This window comes from Scheffersomyces amazonensis (genome assembly GCF_036850825.1).
Source record: "Scheffersomyces amazonensis strain UFMG-HMD-26.3 chromosome Unknown RJT21scaffold_5, whole genome shotgun sequence".
NCBI lineage: Eukaryota > Fungi > Ascomycota > Pichiomycetes > Serinales > Debaryomycetaceae > Scheffersomyces > Scheffersomyces amazonensis.
In genome coordinates this window covers 201,956-218,781 of record NW_027042745.1, presented here as the reverse complement: position 1 = coordinate 218,781, position 16,826 = coordinate 201,956, and the positions used below count along the sequence as shown (strand labels likewise).

At 35.2% G+C, this 16,826-nt stretch overlaps 7 protein-coding genes and 1 non-coding gene across 8 annotated transcripts; 5 read left to right on the top strand and 3 right to left on the bottom strand. All coding sequences in view use genetic code 12, as the record gives it.

Moving 5' to 3' along the window:
- Positions 1-110: 110 nt before the first annotated feature.
- RJT21DRAFT_115044 (uncharacterized protein) lies at positions 111-1,427 on the bottom strand (the record flags this gene model as incomplete). Its single annotated transcript, XM_064880310.1, has 1 exon — positions 111-1,427. One exon carries the CDS (start codon positions 1,425-1,427, stop codon positions 111-113), a length of 1,317 nt encoding a protein of 438 aa, XP_064737116.1.
- Positions 1,428-1,612: 185 nt separating this feature from the next.
- On the top strand, positions 1,613-1,684 carry RJT21DRAFT_t114. Its single transcript has one exon. It is a non-coding gene; the product is annotated as a tRNA-Met (tRNA).
- Positions 1,685-1,889: 205 nt separating this feature from the next.
- On the bottom strand, positions 1,890-3,920 carry RJT21DRAFT_121552 (uncharacterized protein). The gene has a single exon (XM_064882133.1). The coding sequence runs from the start codon at positions 3,735-3,737 to the stop codon at positions 2,025-2,027; it is 1,713 nt and encodes a 570-aa protein (XP_064737115.1). The 5' UTR covers positions 3,738-3,920; the 3' UTR covers positions 1,890-2,024.
- A 492-nt stretch (positions 3,921-4,412) lies between these two features.
- DBF4 (protein serine/threonine kinase activating protein) lies at positions 4,413-6,881 on the top strand. Its single transcript, XM_064882132.1, has one exon. It carries the CDS (start codon positions 4,478-4,480, stop codon positions 6,755-6,757), a length of 2,280 nt encoding a protein of 759 aa, XP_064737114.1. The 5' UTR covers positions 4,413-4,477; the 3' UTR covers positions 6,758-6,881.
- A 126-nt stretch (positions 6,882-7,007) lies between these two features.
- Positions 7,008-9,731, top strand: IFM1 (translation initiation factor 2; the record flags this gene model as incomplete). Its single annotated transcript, XM_064882131.1, has 1 exon — positions 7,008-9,731. One exon carries the CDS (start codon positions 7,008-7,010, stop codon positions 9,435-9,437), a length of 2,430 nt encoding a protein of 809 aa, XP_064737113.1. The 3' UTR covers positions 9,438-9,731.
- A 643-nt stretch (positions 9,732-10,374) lies between these two features.
- SDS24 (Sds24p) lies at positions 10,375-12,195 on the top strand (the record flags this gene model as incomplete). The annotated part of the gene is made up of 1 exon (XM_064885519.1): positions 10,375-12,195. The coding sequence occupies one exon, from the start codon at positions 10,375-10,377 to the stop codon at positions 12,193-12,195; it is 1,821 nt and encodes a 606-aa protein (XP_064737112.1).
- A 1,156-nt stretch (positions 12,196-13,351) lies between these two features.
- TEF2 (translation elongation factor EF-1 alpha) lies at positions 13,352-14,859 on the top strand. Its single transcript, XM_064884635.1, has one exon. It carries the CDS (start codon positions 13,449-13,451, stop codon positions 14,823-14,825), a length of 1,377 nt encoding a protein of 458 aa, XP_064737111.1. The 5' UTR covers positions 13,352-13,448; the 3' UTR covers positions 14,826-14,859.
- A 35-nt stretch (positions 14,860-14,894) lies between these two features.
- RJT21DRAFT_87529 (uncharacterized protein) lies at positions 14,895-16,268 on the bottom strand (the record flags this gene model as incomplete). Its single annotated transcript, XM_064885528.1, has 2 exons — positions 14,895-15,378; positions 15,436-16,268. 2 exons carry the CDS (start codon positions 16,266-16,268, stop codon positions 14,895-14,897), a joined length of 1,317 nt encoding a protein of 438 aa, XP_064737110.1.
- Between the last annotated feature and the right edge of the window lie 558 nt (positions 16,269-16,826).

Below are 16,826 nucleotides of genomic sequence, written 5' to 3'. Positions count from 1 at the left end.
CATTTGTCACCTTTGACGTAGGTAGCACATGTAACAGTGGATTGTTCATTAAATTCTAATAACTATACCTATAACTATACCTATAACTATACCTATAACTATACCTATAACTATACACTATCTTCCCATTGAACTCCACACCATTCCTCTATATATGCAACATGGTTTTCATCCAAACTATCTTTAGGAACATAATCTTCTACATCAGTACATACAATAATTGTCCCCCATGACATACCATTTAATATACTGGCAATATTAGTATCCTTATTATCTTCAATTTCTTCAAGATCCATAATTGCCTTTGGCATAAGTTGTAATTCAAATTGTCTATTTGAAGATGGATTATATCCAGGATTTGGAACATTAAATGTATTGCCCACAAATCTTTTAGCAATATCATCCTTTCCAGAATATAATAATGGTCGTCCACCTATATTATATCTTAATACTTGATTAGGGTTATGTTTAACTCTTTCTGTAAATGCGGCAAAGAATTTATCATCAAGTACACTAGATGCTTCAATACTGGCACCAGAAGATGACTCTCTTCTACTTTTTCCACTAGATCCAATATTATCTTCAGGATCATTTGAATCAGCTTCTCCCTTTTCAATTAAATGCTTATATTTCTCTAATTCTGGATCTAAAGTTTCCTTTTTAAATTTTTCAATGTCTACATAAACAAAATTTCCTTTATATGATGGTAAGTCATTGTCTGATACTAATGATTTCTTCTTTTCTTTCTTTGCAGGAGCATTTTTAGAAGCTATTTTGGCATATGATTCCTTTGAGGCTACTTCCTTCTTTGGTTCTTCTTTCTTCGCAAAAGGATTTGAATCAGCAGAAAATGGATTGGATGTGGATGATGATGCAAATGGATTAGATGAATTACCAAATGGATTTGATGATTGCTTATCCTTATCAGTATTAAATAAATCTTTTGTGATTTCAATGTTAAACTTTTTCTTATCTTCTAGTCTTAATTTTTCATTCAACTCATTCTTTATAGCTTCATCTTGTTCCTTTTTGATTTCTGATACTCGAGATGGATCTTGAGAAATTCCTCGAATTACTTTTACTGTGTTAGATTTTCTTGAACATTGACTAGTATTCTTACATGCAAATATATATATGACTCTATCATATAATTTTCCATCAATGGGAGCAAAAGCTTGAAGTAATAATGCCAACTTTTGATTACAATTGGGACATGTCAATACAGACTCATCTGGACGAGATTCTGGATGAAGCCATACAGGTTTTCCCCCTATAAATGTATCTTCAATTGTTGGAAGTTCATTATCTTCAGGATCTTCTTCATCATCAATAATTGGTCCATCCACAAATCCTAAATAAACTTCGGAATTTTCGTTTTCGTCAAATAATTCTTCTTCATCAGAAGAGTACTCGTCATGTGATGACATACTACTACTTATTTATTTAATTAATTAATTAGTAATTAACTCATCTTCTTCAATCTCTTCTGTCGAATCCATCTCTTCAACTAGTATAAAAAAATTCAAGCAATCACGTGTTTTTCACGTGAACTTTTTTTTTGCAACCACCGCGACCTCATGTTCATCCTAAGAACTTTTTTGTCAAGAAATAGAGCGCCGTGGCGCAGTGGAAGCGCGCAGGGCTCATAACTCTGATGTCCCTCGATCGAAACGAGGCGGCGCTATTTCTTCTTTTTTTTCAATTTACTATATAATTTTTTGCAACTTTAATAGACTGTTTCACTTTTTATATTATACTGTATTCTAAACCACTATTATAATGAGTTTATGTTAAAGATTACTTTAGATAGTATAACTTACATAACTTATATAACTTTTAGAGCATTTAGTAATTGTTTATGAGATATTGGAATATTTACTATAATTCGTACCAAAGTTGGCTAAACCTTTTAGATATTGTATGTAATTGCTGGTAAGTACACATAATACAAAGTTAGTTAATGTCAATGAATTTATTAAACGAATGTTAGCGATAATAAATATATATACAGGAGAGATGGGTGATTACTTTTTAGACTTTTTCTTCTTATTTCCTGATGTAGACTTCTTTTTCTTCTTCTTAAGTTTATTAGATCTAACTCCATGACTTGTCAGTCCTGAAGATGCAGGTGTACCTGATCTTGATTTACTTGAAGAGGTATTATCTAATTCGGGAATTTCTGGTATTTCAGTAATTTCATCTTCTTGTCTAGTTATTGATGTATCTCTTGAAGATCCTTCTACGGGTTCATCATTAAGTATAGAGCTGTAAACAGTTGGACCTTGAGATAAAGAACTTGAATTAGGTGGATGTGATACTAAAGGTGTAGATTCTGTTGGTGTACCTACATAAGTCTCGATATTTTGTTCATAAATTCTTTCTCTTAAATCCATTATTTCTTCAGGTTCATCAGTAACAACTGAAGAACTTCCATGTGAAACTTTTGGTTCTTTAGATTCATTATCTTTATCATCGAAATATTCATCAGACTTTTCATTAGCTGTTCCACCAATTCCTGGTTTTTCACTAAGTTGCTTTGATGAAGATCCTAATCTAACTATATCATTTGAAGATCTTCCAAAGAAATCCAATTCTTCTTCAGGATATCCTGGAGGTAATTCTTCACCTTTATCTAAGATTTCATCACCATCTTTATTTTCAATTACTTTATTATATTGAGGTAAGGATGCTAAGCCTCTATCTCCACCTAATTTTTTAAAATCACTAGTAGATACAAAACCATATTTTCTAACATTAGCTTCAATCCAAACAAATCCTAATTGACCTATGTTAACTTGAAATTTTGCATTTGTCAGGAAACATCCAATTGCTGGATATAAATCTACAAAGCAACCTCTTAATACATCTAATACTTTTTTACCATTTCTTGTTATAAATATAGTTCCAGTAGTTATTACATAACCAAAACCAACCACATCTGATTGTTGTAATGGAGGTAAAACTAATGCATTATATTCAGATTGTTCACCTAAATGTTGTTGTAATGGAGTTGGAAATGGTTTATTAATTTTTAAATTCCCTGTTGATTCATAACCAATTGAGAATTTATTATAACCTGGTAATCTAAATGCTGATGGATAAGGTTTTGTAACTAAACCAATTGAAAAATGAGCATTTGGACTATCATTATTAAATTCAAATACTTTAGTTTCAAAATAAATTGTATCAGAATATAATCTATTTCTTGAAGGTAATGCATAATTTAATACTGAAGTTGCTGATGAATAAGGAGTATCATTATTATGAAAAAGTAATTCAGTTTTATCAGCTACAATAAATCGAGGATTTAAAGTAATTGAATCAGGTTCAAAATGGAAAGCATCTGTACCACAATCTTTAATTAATTTTTCATCTTCAAGAGTAAAAGATTTACCTCTGACATTTTGAAAATTAGGTGGATTTGTCTTTGAAAATTCTTCACCTTTTAAATAAGCTGATTGTTCTTCTGGTGATAAATTTGTAAAATCAAAAGTATCTTCTAAATGTCTAAGTCTTTCTTCATCATTTAAAAATTCATGAGGAACATCATTTGATGTGGTTCCCATGAATTCGGATCCTATAAACGCATAATCATTACGATCTAAATTTGCAAAATAATATCGGTAAATACAAACAAATACTAATAAGACGAAGCCACTAGTGAATAATACTAGTCCAATAATTAATCCTGTAGCATCCAAGTCTAAAGTTTTAGACAGTAGTAATAATTTGAACATATTCAATGAGTGAGATAGGTATAGCCAATATGAATTGTCACTAGTAAGCTACAGTAAGTTCAGTAAAGTATAGTGGTAATTGCAGACTCAGTGAGCTGCCGGAAGTTGGGGTAGGTTAGCTAGTGATCTGATGGAAAATATCTTGATCCTTAGGCTAAAATATTTTGTGTGGTGAGGTGCGCCGCAGTGAGTGGCTGCTTAGACAATAGACGAGAGACGAGACGAGAGATGAGAAGAGACAATGGAGGGAAGGTGTCATTAGGGAGGGAGGAGTTGTCAGTAGTGAGTAGAGTAGTCAGTAAGTGATAGAGTGTAGTGAGCAATAATCAGTAATTACTTAGTAATAGTCGGTAATAGTCAGTAATATAGTAATAGTTAGTGAGAGTAATAGTTAGTGAGAGTGTAATTTAGGGTAAATAATTAGGGCTAGAATGTCGCAGCCACTAGCCACGTCTGGGTAATAGAGAGGAATTTAGACTGCAGTAGTACACTACAATTATACGACAATTACGCTACAGTACTACACTCAGTAGTTCAGTAGCTCAGTAGCTCAGTAGCTCATCCACTAATACTCAGTAATCTCAGTAATCTCAGTAATACTCACTAATCTCAATACTTCTCTCAATACCACTGCGCGCACTCCTTTGTTTTGATTTCTCACTATTTTCGTGTCGCGAGGCTCACAAAATTATCAACACCGTGAAGACCACCGAGACTTAACCTCATCAACCTCACTACCGATGGATGTCTCTACCAAAAACCTCCCTAGCATTCACAACATGGTGCCTGACCCAGTAGAACAGCCCGCTGGTGAAATGGTACGAGTCACTGTACCTGAACCAGTACCCACCACCACCACCGCGACTACTAATACTACCAGTACCAGCACCAGTACCAGCACCAGTACCACCACTAAGGATACCACCACCTCTACCGACACAGCACCACCACATCCTGCCACCAACCTCAAGAAAAGATTCAATTCCTTGAAACAGCCTCGGTACCCATTGAAGGAATCCAATGCCAACGTTCCCTCGCCCATCTTGAAGAAGGCCAAATTGAATACGGGCTCTGCATCTTCTACATCATCTCATTATTCCATGTTATCCAAAGTGTCATTGGGTCATTATCATCATCCGAAGGTTCCTTCGCCTCAGAAACTCACTCAACCTCATCCTCAACCTCAACCACAGCCTCAACCATCGGTACTTCATCCAATTCGTCAATCTCCTCATAAACAGTCTCCATTAAAACATCAAGTAACTGTAGAACAAACAAGTGTATCCACCCAGAAATCACCTGAATCACAGCCCCAACCTCATGAAACAAAACCCACTATTGCTGAATCCGTAGCACCAGTAAAACAAGCCGTTCATCGAGATCCAATTGAAGAATCTCATCCTCCTACAACAACCAAAAGTCCAGTAACTATTCATTCACACCCAAACATAACTGTTGTTAATAATAACCAGTTAAATAGTCATAAACCACCTAAACCTTTACCTCAATTACGAGAATCGGCTATAGCTTTACCAGCACCCGTACCAGCACCACCGGCTGCACCCCATTCGAATCAACCACAAGTGACTGTTGCAACACAACAGATCCAACAACAACAATCGAAAGCATCCGGAAGACTCGTAGGAGAAGAGTTACATACATGGCAACAATCATGGAGAAAAATCATGAAACAATCCATCATCTATTTCGAAGGAGTTCAGGAATATAATCGGATCCAAATGGCGGAATATAAACGAGCCGCTAAATTATTGAAAATCGTAGGCAGTGATATAACGGCCTTTTATGATAATGATGTAACCATCATTATATCTCGTAGATCATATAATCCCAAAATCAAATATCCATCGAATGATATATTTTCAAATGTATCTAATTTAAAAATTAAAGTATGGGATTACGATAAAGTGTTTAGATTTTTAAAGAATTTAGGCATGAATATTATGACGGGAGTTGATGAACTTGAGAATAAATCAAAGGATAATAATTTATCAACATTATTAAAGGAAGAAAAGATTTATGGAGCTACAGATCGAGATCCCAATACTAAACGAGAAGATTTACATTATTTAGATAAGAATTATCTTTATGTATATGATTTAAGTCAAAAGGTTCGTCCAATAGCCATACGAGAATGGGAAGAAGAGAATTATCCATTATTTAATTTAACCCTTGATGGGAAATGTCCGTTTATAAATGAGTCATCAGACAATAATGAACGAAAGAAATTAAGAAGATTAAAAAGATTTGAAATGACAAAAGAGTATCGAGAGTTACTTAGACGAGCCACTAATAATCTTATTAATAATAATTCTACTACTACTACTAATTTAAAATCTTCCTGTGATATCATTGGCACAAGTACAAGTACTGATAAACCATTTAATGATATTCAAGATAATATTCAAGATTTACCAGTCCAAGAATATCTGCAAGCTAAAATCCATGATGAAGATACTACACAATTGATTAATACCATTAATACGAGTATGTTTAAACAACCAGGTCAATTAACTAGAAATTCTTCATGTATTCAACCAGGAATTGGAGCCTCTAATTCCAAAGTATTTGATGTAGTTGCCTCGGGATTTAATGGAGCTTCTAATGCCATGAGTTTCTCTATGGATTCAAGTTTAAATTCAGGAGCAGCTCAACAGGGCAATGGATTAGGACCCATGATATCCCAAGTGCCTTCACGAAATCTTAATAACTTAAAGAGAAGAATCATTATAAAGAGACAACAGCAACGAGAGAACACGGCCACCACTGCCACCACTGCCAAAAAGGAAAAGGATGATGCCAATAAGGAAAACAATCCAGGATACTGTGAGAATTGTCGGGTCAAATATGACAATTTCGAACATCATATCCATTCCAACAGACATCGTAATTTCGCTTGTAATGATGCTAATTTTGTTGATATCGATCAATTAATTCAGAAGTTGCAAGACGCCCGGGCTTTGGGGTTTATCTCTTCCAACGGAGATTACAGTTGTGTCTGAGTCTGAGTTTGAGTCTGAGTCTGATGTCATTTCTAAAAGTTTATCTGCATATATTAAATAATTATTTTAATTATTTTAATTATTTTAATTTATTAATTTTATTAATTTTATATTTTTTTTGCAATCGTAGATACTCGTGCGACATTGTTGCACCACCAGACATATGTCGTGAAAAATTCTCTCTAATATCTCCCATACTAATGCCTTTATAATTACTGATATAGTCACTACTAAACTAACTTAAACGACAATGTGGACGTACAGTTGGAGGCCAGCGAGTCGACTCGTGTCAGGCTCAATTCCCACGAAAGTCGTAGCGAAAAGGACTTCATCTTTCCTTGGAAACTTACCCCGAGTCGGAGGTGGTGTATCGAAGTTTGCGAAGAAGAAAGCTCCAGCAAAGTTGGAAGTGCCTAAACCACAAGAGAAAGTGTCTAAAGGTAATGCTCAGCAAAATGTCACGACAAATAGTGCTCGTAAGAATGTCCCTCAGAGTGGGAACAGTGCCGACACTACAGACACTGCCGCTCCAGTCAGCTCAGGGAACAGATTTGCCAAACAGTACAGTAATTCCAACAATAACCAAAGAAATGGCAATAGTCTGAATAATAATAATAATAATAATAATAATAATAATAATAATAATAATAATAATCGAAACAATCACAACAACCGATTCGCCAGAAGTGCAGAATTGTCTGAAACTCAGCAAATCAACCGGTATGAAGCATTAAAGAAAGCCGTTGACAAATCCACCGGTAATGTCAGTAACAATAAGCCAAAGACTTCCTTCAATAATAAACGGAAAACTCCCAAGAAGCCTCGCGCATTAGTTAAACTTCAATTACCCCCCTTCATCACTGTGTCTAATTTAGCATCATTAATGCATGTGCAATTAAATGACGTATTTAAAAAACTTGAAGGATTAGGATTTGAAGATATCAGACATAATTATATTCTTGAAAAGGAAAATGCCTCATTAATTGCTGACGAATATGGATTTGAAGTGATTATTAATGAAGATTATAAGGAAGACTTATTTCCCGACATTGAAAAACCAGAATTATTAAAAGAACGTCCACCAGTAGTAACTATTATGGGACATGTAGATCATGGTAAGACGACAATTTTAGATTATTTAAGAAAATCTTCGATTGTCGATAAAGAATTTGGAGGTATAACTCAACATATCGGAGCATTTTCAGTTATAACTCCTATATCTAAAAAGAAAATTACTTTCTTAGATACTCCTGGTCATGCGGCCTTTTTGAAAATGAGAGAAAGAGGAGCTATTATAACTGATATTGTAATTTTAGTTGTGGCAGCTGATGATTCAGTTATGCCTCAAACTATCGAAGCTATTAAACATGCGAAGAAATCAGGAGTACCTATGATTGTTGCCATTAATAAATGTGATAAATATGGGGTTGATACTGATAAAGTATTGGCTGATTTATCGTCACAAGATATTGATATAGAAGATTATGGAGGAGAAACTCAAACAGTTAAAGTATCAGGTAAAACCGGTTTAAATATGGATAAATTAGAAGAAGCTGTTATTACTTTAAGTGAAATGAGTGATTTTAAAGCTGAACCAAATGGAATTAGAAGTGAAGGTTGGATAATTGAATCTCAAGTAGTTAAAGGTATGGGGAATGTTGCAACTGTATTAGTTCGTCGTGGATCAGTTAAAACTGGAGATTTCTTAGTAGCTGGTCATACCTTTTGTAAAGTTAGAGGTATGAAAGATGAACATGGTAAACCAGTTAAAGTTGCTGGTCCTTCAACTCCTGTACAAATATGGGGGTGGAAAGATTTACCTGAAAGTGGAGATCAATTACTTCAAGCTGAAAGTGAACAAGTGGCTAAAAGAGTTATTGATAGTCGTATAAATAGACAAAAGGAAATTCAAGCAGCAAGAGATGTTGAAACAATTAATCAAAAGAGACAAGAAGAAATTGAAGAAAATAAACGATTAGAAAAGATTAATACTTTAAAGATGGCAGGACTTGATGCTAGTGTATTAGAACATGAAAATGAAAAGAATGAACCTAAAGCTATAGAAGTTAGATATATGATTAAATCTGATGTCTTTGGATCAGCAGAAGCTATTAAAGAAAGTATTAATGAATTAGGTAATGAAGAAGTTAAATCAATTGTTATATCTCATGGAGCTGGAGCCCCTACTGAAACTGATATTGAATTAGCTAAAACTTTAAATGCTACTATCTTTTGTTTTAATATTAAAGTTCCTAAACCAATTGCTATGAAAGCAGATAAAGATAAGGTTAATATTAAAGAACATAATATTATTTATCGATTAATTGAAGATGTTACAGAAGAATTACAAAGTCATTTAAAGCCTCGAATTGAAACTAAAGTCGTAGGAGAAGTAGATATTAAAGAAATATTTACTGTTACAATTAAAAAATCCAAATCAAAGATTGCTGGATCTAAAGTATCTACGGGGATGATTAAAAAGACTTCTAAGATTAGAGTACTTAGAAAAGATGAAGTTGTTTACGAAGGAACTTTATCATCATTAAAACATATTAAGGATGATATTAATGAAGCAAGAAAGGGAGCTGAGTGTGGTATATCATTTGATAAATGGGAGCTGTTTGAAGTGGGGGATGTTATTCAAGCATATGAAGAGATTGAGCATAAGAGATTCTTGTAGATAGTGTAGATAGTGAGTAAATAAATGTTGTATATAGATAGAGGGGTATTGTAGACAGTAGTGAGAGGAGGATAGAGAGCAGTAGAGAGCAATAGAGCAATATAGCAGTAGAGAGCAGTATAGTAGACGGTAGAGAATAGACGGTAGAGAATACAGTGCAGTAGAAAATAGACAGTAAACAAGACAGGAGAAGACAGAGAAGACAGAGAAGACAGAGAAGAAAGTACTGTAGAAGCAGGTACACTTAAACTTCAACTCTTAACTATGACTATATGTAGTACTACTGTATATGACAGACACTCGTACAGATACGTACTGCCATAAGACAAATAAATTGCCCCATACAGAAATTTGACATAATTCGCTGTAGTACGACAGCAACAATACAATACAAGACCACAAAAAGGAGAAAGTAACTGACCTCAAAAGTCATTCGTAATTACATAAACTCTGAGCTTCCACAGTTATTAGTTGTAGCATCAGTAGTTGTAATAATAATGTCATAGTAATAATTAACTTTTAGGGTACCAGTAACGTTACCAAAGACTACTAATAAGGTACCAGGACAGACAGACACTGCTGGCTCAGCGTCGTAAGTTATCTCCACATTCTAAGAAAAATAAAAATAAATGAAAAATTAAAAAATAAATAAATAAAAATAATGCATCTCAAAATTGCTTGTTCATCATCAACCGACAGAAAAAGGAGACCAGACAGACAGAGCGATTTTATAAGCACAAATGGAGAGAGTTTTTTTAACCACCATCAACACTGTCTTCAACCAAATTTATACCACAATCACCCTCTAAATATCCGACAAGTGTCATATATATCATCAATACAATCTTCAATTGATTCTTCCCAATTGTACAAGTGTTGTTCAACAAAAAAGTCCCAATCCTGACCCCCGACATTTCTTTGAAATTTTATTCTTCCAATGTCCAATCCACCTTTCCAAAGACAACCTCCCGGATCTCCTTTACACCAACACAGTTCATTAGCCACTGGTTCTAATGCCTCCTCTGTGTCGGGAGGGTCGACTGGTTCTTCATCCTCATCGTCCAATCAAAATTCATCTCATCTTCATGCCACTGGACCTCATCATGGTCATTATCAAAATCAAAACACTTCAAGAAAACCATCGATTGTGGAGTTATTAAGTTCTCCACCTCCCCTTCCCAATAATCCCATTGATCAGGAAGAAATCCATCAGTTGTCTTTATCTAGACATACTTCCATTAGTTCTCGTACTTCTTCGTCGTATCATAATTCTAGTGGAAACAATAATAGTTCAACTGGTAATCATCATGGTTCTATTGTTGGATTAGATTGGACAGACATTCCGTTGAGTGAATTGACTGAATCCAATAAGTTAATTTCTATCAATTCATCATATTCTGTTCAAAAGGCATTTGAAACATTAGTTGACCATTCATTAACTTCTTTACCAGTTTCATTAAATTCTAAGAATTATGATGATTTATCAAATTGTTTAACATTTGATTATAGTGATTTGAATACTTATTTATTATTGGTAATGAATAAAATTAATATTAATGATTTATCAATTAATGAAATTGGTTCAGAACTGGATTCAACTTTAAAAAGACAAGAAATCGCCACCAATACCATTAATAAAGCCAAGAGAGGTGAAGAAGTTCCTGTAGAATTTATTATTAAATTACATCCTAAGAATCCATTTATTAAATTTTCAGAATCAGACACTTTATTTAATGTTATGGAAACTTTAGGTAATGGAGTTCATAGAATTGCAATAACTGATCCAGAAACTCCTTCTAAAATTACCGGGATTTTATCTCAAAGAAGATTAATTAAGTATATGTGGGAGAATGCTCGTAGATTCCCATCATTGGACTTTTATTTAAATTCAACTTTACAAGATTTAAAGATTGGTTCAAATACTCCAATAACTATTTATGAAGATCAATTATTAATTGATGCTTTACATAAAATGTTTGTTGAAAGAGTTAGTTCATTAGCAGTCATTGATAAATCTCGATCGTTAATTGGAAACATATCAATTGTAGATGTTAAAAATGTTACAAGTTCTAAGAATTCACATTTATTATTTAAATCAGTATTAAATTTTATTAGTTATAATTTAAGTCAAAAGGGAATTGAAGAAGGTCAAGATCAATTTCCAATATTTCATGTTAATAATCAAAGTTCTTTAGGTAGAGTTATTGCTAAATTAGTGGCTACTCAAAGTCATAGATTATGGATTGTAGAATCTACCAATAGACATTCAAGTATTATACCATCTTCAAGTTCTCCTACTACAGTTGAAGCTACTTTATCTCCTCAATCTCCAACCATTAGTGTAACTCCATCATCTGCATCTTCAACTTCAACCACTCCAACTTCTCATCATTATCAACATCTGCTGCATGTAACTAATAATTCAGGATCTCCAAATTCTTCAAGTAATCCTTCGGGAGGTTCTTCAACTGGTGGAGATATTAGTTATGGATTACCTGGTAAATTAATTGGTGTCGTCTCATTAACTGATATTCTTGGCTTATTTGCATCATCAAAGGGTCGTAAAGTTGATCCACAAATGGCAAGAAATCAACGTAGAAGATCTTCTACGTCTACTACCAGATCCAGTATTGATAGTGCTATAAGTCTTGATCCAACGCGAGGTGCCCCAGCTGATAGTAGATCTACATTATTAAATGCTTCATCAGTTGCTTCAACTTTATCTCCGGGGACTTCTACGAATTCTGACAAGCAATGACTTTTGTCTTGTCTTGTATTTTTTGTCTGTCTGTCTTTGTTTCTTCATTTATTTATTTATTATTACTAACAATCTCTAAGTTTATATATTTATATACCATAAAATTAATTAAATACATACATACATACAAACAAATTGCAATTGTAATTGCAAATTGTCCGGGGAAAATGTCGTAAGAAAGAGAAGAGAAGAGAGACACTCACCAGCAATGGTAAAATGTCGTAAGACTGGGGTTTAAGCAACAATCAGAAAAAGTGTCTGATTTACACGTGTCCGAAGCGTGGGGTGGGGAGATATCGTCTGAAAAATGTGAAAAATGAGTTTGGTTATAATTGTCTGTCTGATAAAGTTATAATTAGATAGTCAAATTATAATTAGTACAGTAGTTATTTGTATTGTCATATAGTGGTAGAATAATTGTATAGTATATGTGAAAGTGAATAGTGAGGAAGAGACAGTGTCTGTTAAGTCAATTGAGTCTGATGTCTGGGGTCAGCAGGTTGCGCGATGAGATAAGATAAGGGACAGACACAAAAGGAGAGAGCAGAGTGGTGAGACAGTAGTGAGAGAGTAGAGAGCAATCGGTCAGTAGAAGTCAGACAGTAGTTAGTAGAGAGAGAGTAGAGTAACGGGAGAGTAGCGAGACAGTAGTCAGTGAGTGAAAGGGAGTACAGAACAGTAACAGACAGTGACATTAGTGACATTAGTGACATTAGTGGCAGTACAGTAACAGTAACAGTACAGTAACAGTAACAGTACAGTGGCAGTACAGTAACAGTGACAGTACACTAACAGTGACAGTACAGCAGCAGTATGACTAATACACAACTTCTACGATGTCAGTGCTGAATGATCTGCTTATGACTCAAACGCTTGTCTCCGTATCGCCATCAGTACCAGTAGTTAGCGTAGCACTTTGCCTAATTGATAGTATACTACTCTACTACTATACTATATTACGCTACTATACTATAGTATGCTTACTACTATTCTACCCACTACACACTAAATGTGACTCATCTACTCCTGTGAATCCGTGTAAATTATAAACTCCCTGCGTAATCTATAGAACAATCTAGAATAGTGTCGGATCAGACAAAAACTTTATCATTTAAAGGGATGATTCCCTCCCCAAAAAAATTGCCTCCCTACTCTTCTCTTCTCTTCTCTTCTCTTCTCTTCTTCCTTTACTAATTACTGTAATTACTTACTTACTAATCCAGTAAATTAAATCATCAGTAAATATCATCACCATGGGTAAAGAAAAGACTCACGTAAATGTCGTTGTCATTGGTCATGTCGATTCCGGTAAGTCTACCACTACCGGACACTTAATTTTTAAGTGTGGAGGAATCGATAAGAGAACCATTGAAAAGTTTGAAAAGGAAGCTGCCGAATTAGGAAAGGGGTCCTTTAAATACGCCTGGGTTTTAGATAAATTAAAGGCTGAAAGAGAACGTGGAATTACTATTGATATTGCCTTGTGGAAGTTTGAAACTCCCAAGTATCATGTGACAGTTATTGATGCTCCCGGTCATCGTGATTTTATTAAGAATATGATTACGGGTACTTCTCAGGCTGATTGTGCTATTTTAATTATTGCTGGAGGTGTTGGAGAATTTGAAGCGGGTATTTCTAAGGATGGACAAACTAGAGAACATGCTTTATTGGCTTATACTTTGGGAGTTAAACAATTGATTGTGGCTGTTAATAAGATGGATTCAGTCAAATGGGATAAGGCTAGATTTGAAGAAATTGTTAAGGAAACTTCGAATTTTATTAAGAAGGTTGGATTCAATCCAAAGACGGTTCCATTTGTTCCAATTTCCGGTTGGAATGGTGATAATATGATTGAACCATCACCAAATTGTCCATGGTATAAAGGATGGGAAAAGGAAACCAAAGCTGGGAAATTCTCGGGTAAAACCTTGTTAGAAGCCATTGATGCTATTGAACCACCTTCAAGACCAACTGATAAACCTTTAAGATTACCATTACAAGATGTTTATAAGATTGGAGGTATTGGAACGGTTCCTGTTGGTAGAGTTGAAACTGGGATTATTAAACCAGGAATGGTTGTAACTTTTGCTCCTGCTGGAGTTACTACTGAAGTTAAATCGGTTGAAATGCATCATGAACAATTGACTGAAGGATTACCTGGTGATAATGTTGGATTTAATGTTAAGAATGTATCTGTTAAAGAAATTAGAAGAGGAAATGTTTGTGGAGATTCTAAAAATGATCCTCCAAAGGCTGCTGAATCCTTTAATGCTCAAGTTATTGTTATGAATCATCCAGGACAAATTTCGGCTGGTTATTCTCCAGTTTTAGATTGTCATACTGCTCATATTGCTTGTAAATTTGATACATTAATTGAAAAAATTGATAGAAGAACCGGTAAGAAATTAGAAGATAATCCTAAATTTGTTAAATCTGGTGATGCAGCCATTGTTAAGATGGTTCCATCAAAACCAATGTCGGTTGAAGCCTTTACGGAATATCCTCCATTGGGTAGATTTGCCGTTAGAGATATGAGACAAACTGTGGCTGTTGGAGTTATTAAATCGGTTGAAAAATCCGATAAGGCTGGTAAAGTTACTAAGGCTGCAGTCAAGGCTGCTAAGAAGTAGTTATATGTTAGTAAAGTTTATATGATTGTTATTGAAATTATTTGTTAATATATACTGAAAGAGCTGAAGCTAAAGCTGTACTCCTTGAAATCCCTTTCCACTAACAACTCCCAACCAATCGCCTTTATCGCCTCGCCAACACACGTTATTGACTTCGAGATCTTCTTCGTAGGCAAAGGAGGGAGTTTCAATAATGACGCCTGAATCGGCAGTGCTATTGGCAGTGGAGCTATTGGTGGTGGTGGGACCAGTGGTGGTGGTGGGACCAGCAGACGGAAACCGTTGATGAAGATTCGTACAATCCCAAATGAGCGCCTGGCAATCATCACCACCAGTCAATAAGTAATTACTGGTCGGATGCCATTTGATCAGATTAATGGCCGCATGATTGATTCCTCCTAGTGATCCATCAAGTGTAGCCACGGGTAATCCAGGCATTCTCATATCAATAATGATTACTTGATTAGAGTTAATACCGACAGTAGCGAGATGGTGTTGATCAGTATTGGAAGTGGATAATTTAAGGAGAGCTTTGGAATTCATAGCGGCCATACTGCTAAGAGCAGATGAGTTGGTGGTGGAGGAGGTGGTGGTGGAGGAGGTGGAGGACGTGGTGGATGCATTGGCACTTAATGGCGGAGTCAAGGCCGGTTCATAGATGATAGTCGAATGCTCCAAAGATCGTAAATCAAACACTCTCATAGATCCATCATTACCTACGGAAGCAAAGATATTGGTAGAGTCATGAATGAATTTCACATCAAACACTTCCAGATCATGAGCAATCAATTGAGTCTTGACTGTAGCAGTATTTGTAGCACTTGTAGTTATACCATCTTCAATCTTTATAGATCGATGTAAATCCCATACTGTACAAGTCGTATCTACTGAAGAAGTTATAAGGATATTTGGATCGGTATGATTCCAATCAAATGATGTTACTGGAGGATAAGTATTTAAATCATCTTTATGAGTTCCATTACCATTAGTTGAAGTTGTGGAATTACTGGCTGTATTATTAGCGAGTAAATGTGTTTGTACAAGGGAGTAGTCTTGATCCATGGGATCATAATCCACTTTATAGAGTCGTAGAACTTCCAGAGATGCCGCTACTCTTTGTTCATGTGATCGTCCAAGCAATGGATCCCATTGTAAATGAGTTATAGGATAATCTACTGAAGCTTCTGCTACTTGATTGAAGTAGTAACCTTCAACAATATCATCATCATATGAATACGTTTGACCCGTCTGATTGAGTTTATAGTCACTCTCGTAAGTTATACCATGAACCACTTGTAATTTATTTATTGAACCTTCTTTATAAGTACTTAAGGCCACACATTCAATATCGTTAGATGTAGTCCAATCGGAACAGTAAAGAGGGAATTGGGAGAAATAGTAAGAATTGCGTTCTATAGGCGGGATAGGAGGAGAAGTCGCCATTGCCATAGGAATTGAGTCAGTAGTTGTGGTGGTAGAGAGTTGTACTGGCAGATGAGATTGAGTTGTAGTGGGAGTGTTGAAGAATTGAGAGCGTTGTTGAGATCCGTAAGTTATGGGGGAAGCCGAACTTAAGATACTGGAGGAAGACGGGGAGTATGACGAGGAGGAGTTGTTACGTTTAGTGGGACGATTAGTGTACCAGTCCATGATGTAGGGGGAGTTGGAGGCAGTAGTGGGGAGGAAATTAGGAGAGATAGTGAAAAGTTGAAGAATGAGAATAGTGGGGTGAGTGGGAGTGGGAGTGGGAGTGATTAGTGAGGGTAGTGATTAGTGAGTGAGAGATTAGTGAGAGTGAGATTAGTGAGAGTGAGATTAGTGAGAGTGAGATTAGTGAGAGAGATTAGTGAGAGAGATTAGTGAGAGTGAGATTAGTGAGAGTGAGATTAGTGAGAGAGATTAGCGAGAGTGAGAAAGCGTAGTGAGATTAGTGAGACTAGTGAGTAGTGAGACTAGTGAGAGTATGAAAGAGAAGTGGAGAATATAACACTACCAGTTACA